The 17,493-nt window shown below is 34.6% G+C and overlaps 1 protein-coding gene across 2 annotated transcripts; it reads right to left on the reverse strand.

Annotated features, from left to right (window-relative positions):
• Window positions 1–324: 324 nt before the first annotated feature.
• adprhl1 (ADP-ribosylhydrolase like 1) lies at window positions 325–17,493 on the reverse strand. Of its 2 annotated transcripts, XM_079421193.1 has the most exons (9): window positions 17,153–17,493; window positions 14,185–14,349; window positions 12,443–12,568; window positions 12,230–12,370; window positions 12,036–12,160; window positions 10,449–10,581; window positions 7,688–7,841; window positions 4,512–6,465; window positions 2,737–4,429 (listed from the first exon to the last, which is right to left on the reverse strand). In XM_079421193.1, the coding sequence occupies exons 1-9, from the start codon at window positions 17,364–17,366 to the stop codon at window positions 4,421–4,423; spliced, it is 3,021 nt and encodes a 1,006-aa protein (XP_079277319.1). In that variant the 5' UTR covers window positions 17,367–17,493; the 3' UTR covers window positions 2,737–4,420. The 2 variants fall into 2 exon arrangements, with proteins under 2 accessions (XP_079277320.1, XP_079277319.1); XM_079421194.1 differs by lacking the exons at window positions 2,737–4,429; window positions 4,512–6,465 and adding an exon at window positions 325–1,054.

A 17,493-nucleotide genomic window follows, 5' to 3' on the forward strand; every position in this document is an offset into this window, starting at 1 on the left:
GAACATGGTAATCTTTCAGGATACAGGAGCGTCCAAAGACTGATACTGACATAACAAATGAGACTTTTACAATGTTGACAAATGTAATTATGACATTTAAAAAGGACATGCATTTTTAATATTGGGTTTCAGACTTTTGGGCTCCTCTGTGTGTCAAACATCACTGCATCATCAGAATCAGAAATATGAATATTGCATATACAGGGCATTTGTTTTAGTGCCATAAGCTTCCAGTTCACAGAGACCACAACGACACAGACAATAAAAATAAGAATATATAGAATATACACAGATAATAAAAATAAATCACTAAAGTTTGTGTGAGCAGTTAACATGACTTTATTTATATAGGTTTATTACTTGAATAACTATCCTCAGAAATGATTTTTATGATGAAACTAGTTATATACACACAGAAAACCACTGGCAAAAACATATTTTCACAAATACACACAAAATGCCCAAAATATATTGATGTAAATATATATTTTCTACTAATTTATGTATTTTTTGCAATTCTTGGTGTATTTTTTATGTATTTTAAGAATATAAATATATAAATGTGCATTTTTATAAGCATTTAAAAATATATTTTGCTCTCCATATGTTTCAATTCAGGAAAATACATTCACATCAGGGTTATTATGGTTAACAAACTAAAAAAATACATTTTATCTTTTGAAATAAAAAAAAAATACTCAAATATAAAATCTCTATTTATTTCAGATACTTTTAATTTTCATTTAGTTTAACTTGATATAAAAATAACTAAGATTAAATATAAAACTAAAATCTAGTAAAGAGTATTTCAGTGATACTAAAATCACAGTGAAAATGGCATGTTCAAGAATGTATTTAATTGAGTTTGACTGTCTACAGCATATATTTAAAGTATATGCTGGCCAGATTATTTGTTATTGGTTGTGTCCTGTAGTAAATCCTGCTGATCCGGTGAAACACAGACCCGCTGGTCCATCCGTGACGCTTGATTATTCCAAGAACACAGACTCACGCTCACTGGATCCAAAGAGAGATGTTTTGTGATGTAAATCTGCTGCAGGAAGGAAATGAGTGTTATTTAAGGGCAGGCTTGTTCCATGTTTACCTGGCCTGTTTTGATCAGACTGAATTATCCAGCTCACACTGTTTCCACGACTCGTTTCATAAACAGGTGAAGTGAGGTCGCTCGGTTGAACATAGAGCATATGCAGCACTGCCACCTTAAACTAGTCCCTAAACTAATCCTGATCAGATTAACTAGAGCACACGGTGAGATCTGACCGATCCGCAGCATGTTTGGAGAATCATGAAGCTCTCTGACACACACACATGCAAGACTCAAACGCTCCTGTCGGTGTTTCGTGGGTAAATCACGTGATGCTGTTGTTCCTGACACACCTGCATGAGTTTAACCCGTTTACCATCTGATGCTCTGTTTGCATACGCCTCCAGCTCAGATCATACACACTACATTTGAAATAATCAAGGATGCTTTCAATAATGGAGAAAATTCAAATAAAAAAAATAATGGAGAAGATCACATCATTTTTGTCATGTTTTACAGTATTTTAGGTCCAAGCCTGCAGCAGTTTGACCAGTAAAGAAGATTACTCATTATAATTCACCTGGAGGACCACACAAGAGCATTTCTCTAGATACTGATACATTTTTGTGGTTTAAAATCATAAATATTCTTGTGTAGAATGACCCTGCAGCACAAAAGCAGTCATGAGTAACACAGGTATATCTGTAGCAATAGACAACAATACATTGTATGGATCAAAATTATACATTTCTCTTTTATGACAAAAATCATTAGGATATTAAGATCATGTTCCATGAAGATATTTAGTAAATTTCCTACCGTAAATATATCAAAACTTAATTTCTGATTAGTAATATGCATTGCTAAGAACTTCATTTGAACAACTTTAAAGGAGATTTTCTCAATATTTAGATTTTTTTGCTCCCTCAGATTCCAGATTTTCAAATAGTTGTATCTCAGATAAATATTGTCCTATCCTAACAAACCATACATCAATGGAAAGATTATTTGTGACCCTGGAGCGCAAAACCAGTCTAACGGTACATTTTTGGAAATTGAGCTTTATGCATCATCTGCAAACTGAATAAATAATCTTTCCATTGATGTATGGTTTGTTAGGATCGGACAAAACACATCAGTTGTGTGGACTGCCCATTTAATTTAATCACCATTCAACTAGCCTCATTTAATCAAGCAATGTAAGAGTTTTACAGGCTGTTTTGATGACGAAATCATCTCCGTACATCAGACATATTAAATATAGGCTATTAGAAGTTGTGCCATTTTAGCCTAGACATCCTTTACAAAATAAGAAAACTTGTATTAGTAAAACGAAAGACACCATTATGTTATTTAGATCCCTGAAACTGCAGTAAATTGGTTGGACATGCTTCTGGGTTTCCCAGGTGAGGGACGTGGAATCATCACACGGTGACGTATTAGACAGGGGCGTGGCCTCTGACGCCACATTTGGCTTCTTCTTTTTTCTTCATCTTTTTTCAATTCTCTGAATGTTTATGGTCACGTTATAATGTTAACATCCTTTATGTATATTTGTTGAAATTTGATGTTAACTTTGTTTGAATTAATAAATAATAATATATATATATATATATATATATATATATATATATATATATATACATACATACACACACACACACACACACACACACACACACACACACACACACAGAAGCCACTTTATTAGGTACACCTGTTCAATTGCTTGGTAACACAAATTGCTAATCAGCCAATCACATGGCAGCAACTCAATGCATTTAGGCATCTAGATGTGGTGAAGACGACTTGCTGAAGTTCAAACCGAGCATCAGAATTTTTTATCTCAAAATTACAGTAATTACAACAAGAACAAGAAACAACCACAGAGTGTTTAAAAACATTATGTATGCGGAACTACTTCCTTCAGCCACGGATTCAAACCTTAGTTTGACAGCCTCTGTTGCTAATTCACAAACATCACTTTAGAACTAGTAACGAAGGAACGCTGAGTCGCTTCATTGAAAGCTTATTGTATTAAAAGCTCACTGTATAATGTAGAGTCGAGTATTATGAGATTATGAGACTGAGCAAGTGGGATTACCTGCATCTGATACATTCATTATTCATCTCAATCTCATATTCACAATAAAACATCATAAAAATTTTAAGATTCCGAAAAAGAAAATAATTGCAACTTTTTTTAAATTGCAACAATTCAGTTTTTCTTGCAATTGTGAGTTCATATATATATATATGAAGAGTTTATTTGAGAAAACAAATAACAAATTTTTCAAAAATGCTGTCATGCTGTAATGTTTTTATTGTGTTTTATTGTGTTAGTTAGCTAGTATTTTTTTGTAATTTTGTACCTAATCAAAGTAGCCCAACCCAATTAACTGGAATGCACAATGAAAAAACTAGTTTTTTGAACATTTTTAAATCTGTTTTTGCAAATGAACTCTTCATTTATTTATTTATATATATATATATTGCAATTCAGAATTGCTATAAAAAATCCAGTATTGTGAGATATAAATTCAGAATGGCAAAAAAAAATAATAATTGTGAGATAAAAAGTTAAAATTATATATATATGTTTTTTATCGTGCTGTGTAAACAAGCTTCCACACTTACAAATAAAGGCATATGTTTATAAGCCTCACAACTGTTGTTTTTTGTATGAAATATATTGTCTGATGTGGATAAATTAGTTCTGACATAACCGTGATGAAACCTGGATGTTCTGATAGTAATAAATCATGATCATGAGCACAGCAGGTCTTCAGAAGTTGAAGGTGTCGGGGAATCGGATGGTTTTGGGGATATAGGCGAGTCTCGCTGAAGGATCGCAGTAATTCATGCTCCGGTACTTTGGAGTTTCTTCTGTTTTCTCCTGTGTTTGATGGACCTTCGGCTCAGGTGGAATCTGATCAGCAGAAGCTGAGCTGGAGGACTGGTGTGCTGTGATTCGTGTCTGTTCTGGGTTCCTCAGGGCTCTGGGTTGCTGTAGGATCTGTGTGTTCATGTCTAATGTCTGTATGAGAGGTTTTGTTGAGTTCATGTCTAAAACCTCAGGAGAAGAACTGATCGAGTCCAGATGCATCATGACTCCATTGAGAAGCTGATGTCCTGATCGTTCCTCAGCTCGACTCTTTCTCAGAGTCACATCAGCAACACATGAATCCTTCAGTACTGGACTGCAGGTCTCACTCAGGTCCTGGAGTCTGAGCTCTTTCTGTCCCGCTGAGCCTTTGTCATGTGTTCCTGTTGTCTGACATCTGTGTCGCTTTAGTGATTCTTGTGAATCAGTTGATTCGTTCTTGTGTTGCATTAGTGATTCTTGTGAATCAGTTGATTCGTTCTTGTGTTGCATTAGTGATTCTTGTGAATCAGTTGATTCGTTCTTGTGTTGCTTTAGTGCTTCTATTGAATCAATTGATTTGTTCTTGTGTTGCTTTAGTACTTCTTGTGAATCAGTTGATTCGTTCTTGTGTTGCATTAGTGATTCTTGTGAATCAGTTGATTCGTTCTTGTGTTGCTTTATTACTTCTTGTGAATCAGTTGATTCGTTCTTGTGTTGCTTTAGTGATTCTTGTGAATCAGTTGATTCGTTCTTGTGTTGCTTTATTACTTCTTGTGAATCAGTTGATTCGTTCTTGTGTTGCTTTAGTGATTCTTGTGAATCAGTTGATTCGTTCTTGTGTTGCTTTAGTACTTCTTGTGAATCAGTTGATTCGTTCTTGTGTTGCATTAGTGATTCTTGTGAATCAGTTGATTCGTTCTTGTGTTGCATTAGTGATTCTTGTGAATCAGTTGATTCGTTCTTGTGTTGCTTTATTACTTCTTGTGAATCAGTTGATTCGTTCTTGTGTTGCTTTAGTGATTCTTGTGAATCAGTTGATTCGTTCTTGTGTTGCTTTAGTACTTCTTGTGAATCAGTTGATTCGTTCTTGTGTTGCATTAGTGATTCTTGTGAATCAGTTGATTCGTTCTTGTGTTGCTTTAGTACTTCTTGTGAATCAGTTGATTCGTTCTTGTGTTGCATTAGTGATTCTTGTGAATCAGTTGATTCGTTCTTGTGTTGCATTAGTGATTCTTGTGAATCAGTTGATTCGTTCTTGTGTTGCTTTAGTACTTCTTGTGAATCAGTTGATTCGTTCTTGTGTTGCATTAGTGATTCTTGTGAATCAGTTGATTCGTTCTTGTGTTGCTTTAGTACTTCTTGTGAATCAGTTGATTCGTTCTTGTGTTGCATTAGTGATTCTTGTGAATCAGTTGATTTGTTCTTGTGTTGCATTAGTGATTCTTGTGAATCAGTTGATTCGTTCTTGTGTTGCATTAGTGATTCTTGTGAATCAGTTGATTCGTTCTTGTGTTGCATTAGTGATTCTTGTGAATCAGTTGATTCGTTTCTTTGTTGATTTAGTACTTCTTGTGAATCAGTTGATTCGTTTCTTTGTTGCTTTAGTACTTCTTGTGAATCAGTTGATTCGTTCTTGTGTTTCTTTAGTGATTCTTGTGAATCAGTTGATTCGTTTCTTTGTTGATTTAGTACTTCTTGTGAATCAGTTGATTCGTTCTTGTGTTTCTTTAGTGATTCTTGTGAATCAGTTGATTCGTTTCTGTGTTGCTTTAGTGATTCTATTGAATCAATTGATTCATTCTTGTGTTGCTTTAGTATCTCTTGTGAATCAGTTGATTTGTTCTCGTTTAGTGCTTCTTGTGAATCAATTGATTCATTCTTGTCTTGCTCTAGTGCTTCTTGTGAATCTGTTGATTTGTTCTCATGTTGCTTTAGCACTTCTTTTGAATTGTTTGATTTGTTCTTGTGTCGCTTTAGTACTTCTTGTGAATTGGTTGATTCATTTCTGTGTTGATTTAATGCTTGTTGTGAATCAGTTGATTCGTTCTTGTGTTTGTTGATCTTGTGTATCGAATTGTTTCTGCTGTTCTCCATCAATAGAGTCTCAAATCTCTTGATTAGGCAGCTAAACACGGATCCGCCTGTTCGTCTGTGTGTTTGAGGTTTCTTCATGTCGTTGTTCTCGGCTGCTGTGAATCTGTCCAGCATGTCCTGAACTCTGGAGGTTTTTCTCTTGGCCGCAGGTCTTGAATCGTGTGTGTGTTTAACACGCCATGGTTTGGTGTTCAGAGAGCCCACCTCTCGTCTGTGGGTCAGTGCTGGCTTCGGCACGCTCTTTACAAACCTGGATCTGAGCAGCTGGAAGGCGGTGAGACGCAGACTGGCTCTCCCCATGCCTGCTGACCGAGGGTTTGCATCCGGGCTTTGGTAAAGCAGCAGATTCTCCAGGATGTCCCTGACCTCTGGATGAGTCGAGCGGTCCAGGATCAGCCGTTTGACGGCTCGCCGGTCCAGGGTCGGGATGATGGAGATCTGACGGCCGTCTCTCTGAGCTCTGTGGAATACAAGTGTGTTTCTGTGCACTCAGATGTGACTCCTTACATACAGGATCACAGTCAATCAGCCAAAGGGAACTGTTTATGACTATAGGATCAGGTGGTGGGCTTTATTCAGAATGATTAACAAAGCCAGCTAAAAGTCTTTAGGATTGTAGGGAAAGCGTTGCATGTGCATTAGAATCACTGAAGTGAAGAGCTCATAAAAAAAGACTTTAATCTTTAATCTGTGAATGAATGCTCAGGATGAACTCTGTGAGTGTTAGTCACTGAATTAGACCCGCCCACCTTTGCTTTGACCACACCCTCTATCATAAGCCACACCCCCTCCATCATAACAGCCAACCCAGAAAACATGATTGATGGGTAGAGAGCATGTCTGATTGGCCAAAGAGACTCTTAGTGCTGTTTTCATCATTATATATGTTTGTTATTATGAAAACCTCACTTACGGCAGAATTAAGAGCAAAAGTCACTTATTGAGTTTCTTTAAACATAAACAGGTTGCATAACCTGGTGATATTTCATATGCTAAAAATGCTGATAAACGATTGATTTGTTTTATTATTATTTAATTGAATGATGTTTAAACATCCAGCTGATTATAGTAAAGTATAGTAATATCCAAAAAGCATTTCATTTACCAGGTTAACAACACAGTTAAGAGTTTGGCTCCACCTTGTGTAAGTCACATGTAAAGCAATTCAGAATCACAAGATTTCTGGTAAAACTTCACATTAGTTCAAATGAACTAACAACAGACAATTCTTCTCAAGCATTTATTAATCCAAATTAGTGTTCATTTCAACATTTTTCACTGCAAAGTTGCAAATAAAATGTATTGAAGTATGTTTTACAAGAAAATACTTTTTCAGTTTTTCTACTATCTACTTCTTTTCAGTGTATTAATGCATTATTAAAATAGAAAGTTATATCTCTTAATATTACTTAATGGACCTGAGCTAACATGAACTAAAAATGAACAATTGTATTTATTTTTAACAAAGATGGTAACAAATGTATTGTTCACAGAGAATGCATTAACTAACATTAAATAATGGGACGTTATTGCAAAGTGTTACCAGATATCTACTGTCTTGTTCCTTTGAAACGTTCATGTAGGACCAGAAATATCAGCTTTATTATTTTTGAGTCCATATAAACGTGTGCTGAGCTCTATGTTTGTTAATGCAGGCGGTGGCTCAGACGTCAGTGCTTTACTTCTCTACTGCTGCTGCTCGGTGCAGGCGTTCTCCCAGATCTTCCAGCTTCTGTCTCTTGTCCAGATCCTGATAGAGTCCAGCAGGAACCTGGTGGATCCCATAGAGAAGCCCATAGAGACAGCCGGCGATCAGACCCGTCGCACTGCTCTCACCTGAACACACATTCACAGCCAATCTATGTGTGAATTACCAAACAAAACTCTTCCGTTCAAATCTTAATGTAGGATTGTTCAGTAGTTTTTAATTACGCTACCAGCCAGAAGTTTTTGAACCAAGGTTATTATAGTTTTGAATTTTTAAATTTGTTTTATTTGAATATCGTTTTCAAATTTGCTATGAAATTCAGTTTAGTTTTTATTAGTTTCATTAATGTTTTTGTTAGTTTTAGTTTAGTTTTTATTTTGTGAACACATTTTTATTTAGTGTTTATATAGTTTAGTTTCATAAATCATAACTGTGTGGGACGAATTAAATTCAATAATAACGGCAATCGTATTTAAAAGCTCACATTTGAACATTTTATTTTCTTTATTTCTGAAGAATTATAAGTGTGTATGATGTGATTTAGCCTATGCATATTTATTTGATCTAAAGTTTGGCAGTGATCAGATGCTAGGGCAAGTTTTTCGTTGTTTACAGAAAGGTGCGTTCTTGTCTTTGTTTTCTGTTAATTATTATGTTGCGTGTCTGTTTTTCTTCGAAGCACCAACTTGTCTAATGTTGGTTTGATTGCTTGTGTTACATGAGAAAATTAATAATAAAATTAATAATAATAGGGTAACGGGTAAAGGGTAACGGGTAAAAGGTAACGGGTAACGTATAAAGGGTAACGGGTAACGGATAAAGGGTAACGGGTAACAGGTAAAGGGTAACGGGTAACGGATAAAGGATAAAAGGTAACGGATAAAGGGTAACGGGTAACGGATAAAGGGTAACGGGTAACGGATAAAGGGTAACGGGTAACGGATAAAGGGTAACGGGTAACAGGTAAAGGGTAACGGATAAAGGATAAAGGGTAACGGATAAAGGGTAACGGGTAACGGATAAAGGGTAACGGGTAACGGATAAAGGGTAACGGGTAACGGGTAACGGATAAAGGGTAACGGGTAACAGGTAAAGGGTAACGGATAAAGGATAAAGGGTAACGGATAAAGGGTAACGGGTAACAGGTAAAGGGTAACGGATAAAGGATAAAGGGTAACGGATAAAGGGTAACGGGTAACGGATAAAGGGTAACGGGTAACAGGTAAAGGGTAACGGGTAACGGATAAAGGATAAAGGGTAACGAATAAAGGGTAACGGGTAACGGATAAAGGGTAACGGGTAAAGGGTAACGGGTCGGTGTTGTGTAAAGTACTGCTGCTGCATGTTTATCAAACAGGATCCGTGCAGGACTCTGCTTTAAACTGCTTTGCGTCAGAGAGCCACACAGATCATATATCTTTCAGCCGAGGGATGAGAACGTAATGATTACGAAAACAATTATTTATTTTTGTTCATTATTATTTTATTTCAGTTAGTTTTTCAATAACTGTTGTTAGTTTCGTTTCGTTTTAGTTTTTCAAATATTTTTACATTTTTATTTTATTTCAGTTTAAGAAATTGTTTTTTCATCAATCGTTTTCGTTTTAGTTTTCGTTTACGAAAATAACCTTGTTTTGAACAGTACGATTTTTAAAGAAGTCTCTTCTGTTCAAGCTTTCATTAATTTGATCCAAAATACAGCAAAAACAGTAAAATTGTGAAATATTATTCTAATGTAAAACAGCTGTTTTCTGTGTGAATATGTGTTAAAGTGTAATGTATTTCTGTGATCTGCAGCTGTATTTTCAGCATCATTACTGCAGTCTTCAGTGTCACATGATCTTCAGAAATCATAATAATATACTGATTTACTGCTCAACAAACATTTCTGATTAGTATTATTATTATTATTATGTTGAAAACAGCTGAGTATAATTTTTTTCAGGTTTCTTTGATGAATAGAAAGTTCAGAAGAACAGCATTTATCTGAAATAGAAATCTTTTGTAACATTATAAATGCCTTTATCATCACGTTTGATCAATTTAAAGCATCTACCTCCAAACTTGAATGGTGTAGTGTATGATGTTACAAAAGCGTTATATTTCAGATAAATGCTGATCTTTGGATCTTTCTATTCATCAAAGAATCCTGAAAAAAAAATGCACTCAACTGTTTTAAATATTGATAATAATAATAATAATAAATGTTTGTTGAGCAGTAAATCAGTATATTATTATGATTTCTGAAGATCATGTGACACTGAAGACTGGAGTAATGATGCTGGAAATACAGCTGCAGATCACAGAAATAAATTACACTTTAACACATATTCACAGAGAAAACAGCTGTTTTAAATAGTAAAAATATTTCACAATGTTACTGCTTTTGCTGAATTTGGATCAAATAAATGCAGGCTTGGTGAACAGAAGAGAATTCTTTAAAAAACATAAAAAATCTTACTGTTCAAAAACCTTTGACTGGTAGGGTATGTTATTAATTTTGTACTTTTTTAAAGTTATGGCTAATGCATAATTTGCATTGGACAGTGAAAGAAAAACCTCCATTTGTTTTCATGCCTTCACTATTATTCTAAAATTTGAAAAATAGAAAAATATCATAATAAAAACAGGTGTGTGCACACATTTGTTCGTGCACATTAATGCACATACACACAAAAGCACTTCTGAGTCACAAGTCCAAACTGAACAGCTGATGTTTCTGCTGTGTTCCTGACCTCCGTGAAACATGGCCCGCTTGCACAGCTCCTCCCAGCTGGATCCGGCCTCCAGCAGAGCATCGTACGCAATCATGGGAGCGTCGTGACCCCTGCGTCCGGGACAGCCCTCTGAACTCCAGCGCTTGTACATCTGAACACACACACACACACACATTTTGAGATACTAAGTTATAATTATAAGATAAAGACAAATAAGTATAAGAGATACATATTAGATAAAAAGTTATAATTATGAGGTTAAAGTCAAAATTCTAAGATACTAAGTCACAGCTAAAACAAATTCAAAATAATATATATTTTAAATGATATTATTCTATAAAGTTATAATTATGAGATAAAATAAAAAATTATGAAATATAAAATATAAATAATGAAATTAAAATGGCATAATTATGACAAAAAGTTGGGATTTTAAGATATTAAGTCATAATTATAATATAAAGTAAAATTATGAGATTTAAAAGTCATAATTAAGAGATCAAATTTCTTGATAAAATGAGATTAATTTTGAGATATTAAATCATAATTCTAATGTAAAGTCAAAATATGACAAACAGTCATAACTATGGGATAAAAAGTTTAAATTATTAGATAAAATGACAATTATGACATAAGTCAAAATATGACAAAGACAAATTGACATTAAAAAAGTTGGAATTTTGAGATACAGTCATAATTATAAGATAAAGATAAAGTTATAATTATAAGATAAAGTCAAAATACAAGATAAAAAGTCTCAATTATTAGATTATTAAATAAAATATAATTAAATAAAGTCATAATTATGACATAAAAAGTCAAAATTCAAAGATACTAAGTCATAGCTAAAACATAAAGTCAAAATTTTTTGATATTTTAAATGTTTTGATTAGATAAAAGTTATAATTATGAGATAAAATTCTAAATGATTAAATATAAAATCTAAATAATGAAATTAAAACGGCATAATCATGACATAAAAAGTTGGAATTTTGAGATATTGAGTCATAATTATAATATAAAGTCAAATTATGAGATAGAATGTCTTGATAAAATTAAATGAAATTAATTTTGATTTAATTTAGTCATAATTCTAATGTAAAGTCAAAATATGAGATAAACAGTCATAATTATTAGATAAAAAGTAGAAATTATTAGATAAAATATAAATTATGACATAAGTCAAAATATGAGATAAAGATAAATTATGACATTAAAAAAAGTTGGAATAAAGTTAAAATACAAGATAAAAAGTCGTAATTATGAGATTATTAAATAAAATATCGTTAAATAAAAAGTCCTAATGAAATGAATTTTGAGATACTAAGTCATAATTCTAATGTAAAGTATATAAGATAAAAAGTCATAAATATGAGATAAAATATATTTTGATAAAGTAAGATACAATTAATTTTAGGATAGTAAGTCGTAATTATAAGATATAGTCAAAATTTGAGATGTAATTTTTTATGTCATAAATCAAATAAAAAAAAATCAAATTTGAAATGATGACTTTTGTTTCTCTCTCTCTGTGTGTTTAGCTGTTTTGGTCAGTTAATGTGATTCATCCAACAGACTGCGGGGGGATAAGTGTGAGTGCTTTACCTTGTCTGTCTCTTCAGCGTCGTATCGGTCAGGGAATATGGGTTTACTCTGACCATCTTCTATTCCTCTCTCCTCCAGATAAAACTGCCATTTGGCCTCAAAGTAGAACCACTTCTCCTGGTATTCTAGAGGAAACACAACATCAGACTTTCTGTCCTCTTGTTCATACCCTGTAAGTGTTGAGATGGGCTCACCTGCCATGTGCCGGATGGTCTTCCTGCAGTATTCCTCCGCTTTGGGAATGACCGTCATGAGGTCACGACCCCAGCTGACCAGGGGCTTTCCCTGGATGGCGTATGAGGCGAAGAGAGCCGTACACAGCGAGCCCAGGAACCCTGCGCACAGAACGAGACGTGTCGTGAAGGACTGATGGAGAACAGACGGATGCTCATGTGAGGATGAAGCACCTATGGGGTGATTGTGGGTCATCCGGCCCGTCTCTATGCTCACTTCCACCAGACTGTCCAGCCGCTGGGGCTGCCAGTAGCGCATGCCCACACACATGGCTTTAGTCGCAGCTCCGTGACCAGAACCTGCAGGTACAACACACACATCCATCACTGAGTGCTTCTGTCATAAACTGATCTGAGATCAGAACCGGAACAGTCTCATTCCTGCAGATCTACACATTCCCTCCCCTCACATGTATGTTCACTCAAGATTGTGACATCAGTTTAACACGTTTGACCATATTTCATTTTCATCCTTAACACTTGGCCATCTTCAAAAAAACGGCTAAAAACACATCTCTTCCATCTTTATTTGACCCTCTAACACCCTCTAATTCTAGCACTCTCTATTCGTTTTCTAACTGCTTGTTTCCTCTAACACTAGCTTTCTCCATTCTTTTTCTATTCTATCTACTTGTTTTCATTTTGATATATATATATATATATACACACACACACACACACACTCACTGGCCACTTTATTAGGTACACCTTGCTAGTACTGGGTTGGACCCCCTTTTGCCTTCAGATCTGCCTTAATTCTTCGTGGCATAGATTCAGCAAGGTGTTGAACACATTCCTCAGAGATTTTGGTCCATATTGACATGATAGCATCACGCAGTTGCTGCAGATTTGTTGGCTGCACATCATGATGCGAATCTCCCGTTCCACCACATCCCAAAGGTGCTCTATTGGATTGAGATCTGGTGACTGTGGAGGCCATTTGAGTACTTATTTTACAGAGGAATTTACCAATTAATTCATTAAAAATCCTACAATGTGATTTCCTGGATTCTTTCCCCTCATTCTGTCTCTCATAGTTGAAGTGTACCTATGATGACAATTACAGGTCTCTCATCTTTTTAAGTGGGAGAACTTGCACAATTGGTGGCTGACTAAATTCTTTTTTGCCCAACTGTATGAGATAAGTCATAATTATGAGACAAGTCATATTTATAAAAAAAGTCAGAAAAAAGACAGAAAGTCAAAATGCCATGTATTAAGTAAATTATGGAATAAAAAGTAATAATTATGAAAAAAGTAAAAAATAAAAATAAAAAAAAGAGATACAATGTAAATTGTGGGATAAAAAGTCAGAATTATGAGACACTTAGATGAAGTCTACATTATTAGATAGTCATAATTATGACAAAGTCAAAACCATGAGACAGCAAGTCCTAATTATAAGATAAAGTCTACATTATTAGATAAAATGTCATAATTATGACATAAAAAGTCAAAATTATGAGACACTAAGTCATAATTATGAGATGAAGTCCACATTATTAGATAAAAAGTAATAATTATGACATAAAAAGTCAAAATTATGAGATACTAAGTCATAATTATGAGATGAAGTCTACATTATTAGATAAAAAGCCAAAATTATGAGATACTTAGATGAAGTCTACATTATTAGTCATAATTATGACATAAAATGTCAAAATTATGAGATACTAAGTCAAAATGTTAGAAAGTCATAATTATAACAAAGTAAAAAAAATTATGTAAAAATTCATAATTATGATTTACCAAAGCATTTTTTTTTGTGCTTAAAATTGGCTTCCATAGTAAATGGACAACGTCCTGTGTGCTGTGGCCAATGCTATTCAGATTCATGGTGACTCTGAATGAAATACTGCATTCAGTCCCTCAGCGTGACTGACCGTGAGCGTGTGTGTGTGTGTGTGTGTGTGTACCTTTCTCATTGAAGGGTGTGTGCCAGGCTAACAGGAAGTTGTGTGGCTTGAGGTTGACGCATCCCTCCACAGTGCTGGGCTCTGGAGCTCGACCCTGCAGACACACCATGGCTTCCACATAGAGCCGCACCAGCTCCCGGTACAGATCCTCCAGACACCAGTAATCTGAGCAGACACGATCAGATGCTCAGGCATCCGCAGGACCAGTTTAGCCATGATTAACCGCAGCTGATTAGAGTGTTTGTGTGAGGCGGATGGAATGCATTCTGAGGGCATTAGTGCTCCTCTGGGGCTTCCACAGCAACAGATGAAGGCCACATGAACGCTCGTGTGTCCATGAACCAGAGACGACAGGAGCTGTTAGTAAATCTGGCTAAATCCTGCAGACTCAACATAATCAATATGTGACAGAGATACACTCTCCAGCTGGAGTTTGCTTTATTTCCAGTGCTTGTTTTTGTCTTGGTGGTCAAACGGCGATGTAGTGTGGATAAGAAATGCTTTCGATTAAAAAAATTAGAAATAAAAATTCTATAATTATGACAAATTAAAAAATTAAAATTATGATATAAAAAGTTGAATTTATGACAGAGTTTTGGCAGTCAAACAGTGTAGGAGTATGGATAAGAAGTGCTTTTTAAAAACGATAAAAAGTTATAATAAAGTAAAAATATTACAGTAAAAGATAAAAATTATGACTTCCAGTTTTTTGTCATAATTATGCCTTTTTGTAGATTCAAAATAATTAGAAAAGAAATCATAATTGACATAAAAAATCAATTATGACATTAATTGAATTTTTGTCATAATTTTGACTTTTGTCGATTTCTTTATTGTCAGTGTAACCAAATTATAACAAAAATGTTATATGGTTATAAAAGTTGTCAAAATTGTGTTGGAAAAATTGCAATTATTGGATAAAAAGTCATAACTGCATAAAAGTCTTTATGAGATAAAGTCCAAATCTAAGATTAACAGGCATAATTAGGAAAAAAAAAATCAAAATGCTGATGTAAAAAGTTGACATTACGACGTGAAAATTCATAATTATGACAAATGGATGTTTATGTCATAATTAGGACTTTTTGTCGATTTAAATGTATTTAAATTTAAATTAAGTGTAACAAAATTACAATGAAATTGTGTATGTCTCAATCCAGTCAGCAGCTTCTAAATGTTGTATTTGTCTCAGAGGTCAAACAGTGTTCAGTGTGACCTTTTTTATGATGTAGTATCTCATAATTTCACAAATCTCACAATTTGACTACAAATTATGACTTAAATTTCATTAATTGAAATTATGAGATACTATTCCAAAATTATGAGAAAAAGTCTAAATAAAGACATACTAAGTAATAATTATGAGAATTCCTAATGCTAAAGTAAAATGTCACAGTTATGACAAAAAAAGTCAGAATTATGAGATAAGTCACTATGATACTAAGTCATTATGAGATTTATGAGATAAAAGTCATAATTAAGACAAAGTCGAAATTATGTAAAAAGTTGAAATGATGACAAAAATTCGCTGTTGTCTGTGGTGAGGATCACGGTCACTCGGGTCTATTTAGGGTCTTCTGGATCGGGACAGAAGCAGCTCGGTGGTCCAGCTGGATTACAGCTCTGTGGGACCTCACTAAAGCTCCTGTTATTTACGAACTCTCGGAGATTAGCGTGTGTCACGGTGCATTAGCGTGCAAACGGATGGCTGTGACCCACAGCTCTATTCTGGGTCTGTTATCAGGACGTGTGTGTGAGTCATGTGGAGGAAAGCATCCTTGTCACGTCTGTGTGAGGAAAGACAGATCGCAGTATTATCATCAATTCACATTTCAGAGAGTTAGTGAGGGACGCCACGGCCAGCCGAGGGATTTCACATGGATTCATCCCTATTCTGAGAGCAAACACAAGCAGAAAGAGCTTACACATGAACTTCGGTGTTACATTTATAGATATAGAACAAATACACTCACAGTGTTCTGAAATCACAATGGAAAGTTTCCCAAATTAGTAACAGTTGATGTTATTGACTAACATACCCAATCAAAGTCTCTTCTGCTCACCAAGGCTGCATTTATTTGATCAAAAATAGAGTAAAAAATTCATATTTTCTATATGAATCTATATTAAAATATAATTTATTTCTGTGATCTGCAGCTGTATTTTCAGCATCATTACTCCAGTCTTCAGTGTCACATGATCTTCAGAAATCATTCTAATATACTGATTTACTGCTCAACAAACATTTCTGATTATTATCAATGTTGAACACAGTTGTGCTGCACAATATTTTTGTGGAAACAATGATACATTTTATTTTTCAGGATTTACAGATGAATAGAAAGTTCAGAAGAACAAAATTATTTTTTTATTTTCACTTTTTCTCATATGGTGTACTATCTCAATTTTGACATGTCATGAATATGACTTTTTATCTCATGAGTTGAAATTATGAGATACTACACCATAATTTTGAGAAAAAGTCAAAATTATAAGATTACAATTCGGAATTATGAGATAATATGTCTTAATTATAAAATTAAAAGTCACAATTATGAGATAAAGTCAATTATGAGATCAACTATTTTAAAGTTATGAGCCAAAACATTAATTATAAAATAAAAAGTCACAGTTGTGACAAGTCAAAGGCATGAGATAAGTCACAATCATGAGACAAAAAAACAAACAAAATTGACATGAAAAGTAACTTTTCATGTCATATAGTATATTATTAGATTAAAAAGTCAAAATGATAAGATAAGCCAATTATGAGATTCTTTGATGAATAGAAAGTTCAAAAGAACTGCATTTATTTGAATAGAAATCTTTTGTGACATTATAAATGTCTTTACTGTCACTTTTGATCATTTTTGATTTCATGCATCCCTGATGAATAAAAGCATTCATTTCTTTTTTTTAAAAACCTTTTGAACCCTCATGCACATTGTTTTGTCTCAGTCTGCCTCACCGGTGATCAGCGCCTCTGCAGTGGTCATGTGCATCAGGACTCCATCACTGAGGGGCCAGTTATCAGCGTCCAGCTTTAGGGCCCCGAGGCCCCCGAGAGCGGCCAGTTCCTGCTGAATCTGTTTCCCTGAGATGCACATTTCCCACCGGCTCTTGCGGTATCCCAGCGCGTCTCCCACTCCTCCGAGAACCATCGCAGCCTGGAACTTTTCCATGAAGGAGCCGGAGATCCTACAGCATGGAGGTGACCTTCTTCAGCGCAGACACAGTGAGTGTGAGTAAGTCCAGCCCTCTGTTTACTCCTGCATGGCTTCATCATCTGAACTCACTCCAGCAGTTATC

This window comes from Barbus barbus, assembly GCF_936440315.1.
Source record: "Barbus barbus genome assembly, chromosome: 7".
Lineage (NCBI taxonomy): Eukaryota > Metazoa > Chordata > Actinopteri > Cypriniformes > Cyprinidae > Barbus > Barbus barbus.

What these genes read in the sequence shown, in the direction of transcription:
- adprhl1 (XM_079421193.1), bottom strand. Translation starts at nt 17,366, where the DNA reads ATGGAAAAGTTCCAGGCTGCGATGGTTCTCGGAGGAGTGGGAGACGCG. An exon ending in CACACCCTTCAATGAGAAAG is followed by an intron (nt 12,569 to 14,184) that starts GTACACACACAC and finishes TTGTACCTGCAG; the next exon opens with GTTCTGGTCACGGAGCTGCG. An exon ending in GACCATCCGGCACATGGCAG is followed by an intron (nt 12,161 to 12,229) that starts GTGAGCCCATCT and finishes TGTTTCCTCTAG; the next exon opens with AATACCAGGAGAAGTGGTTC.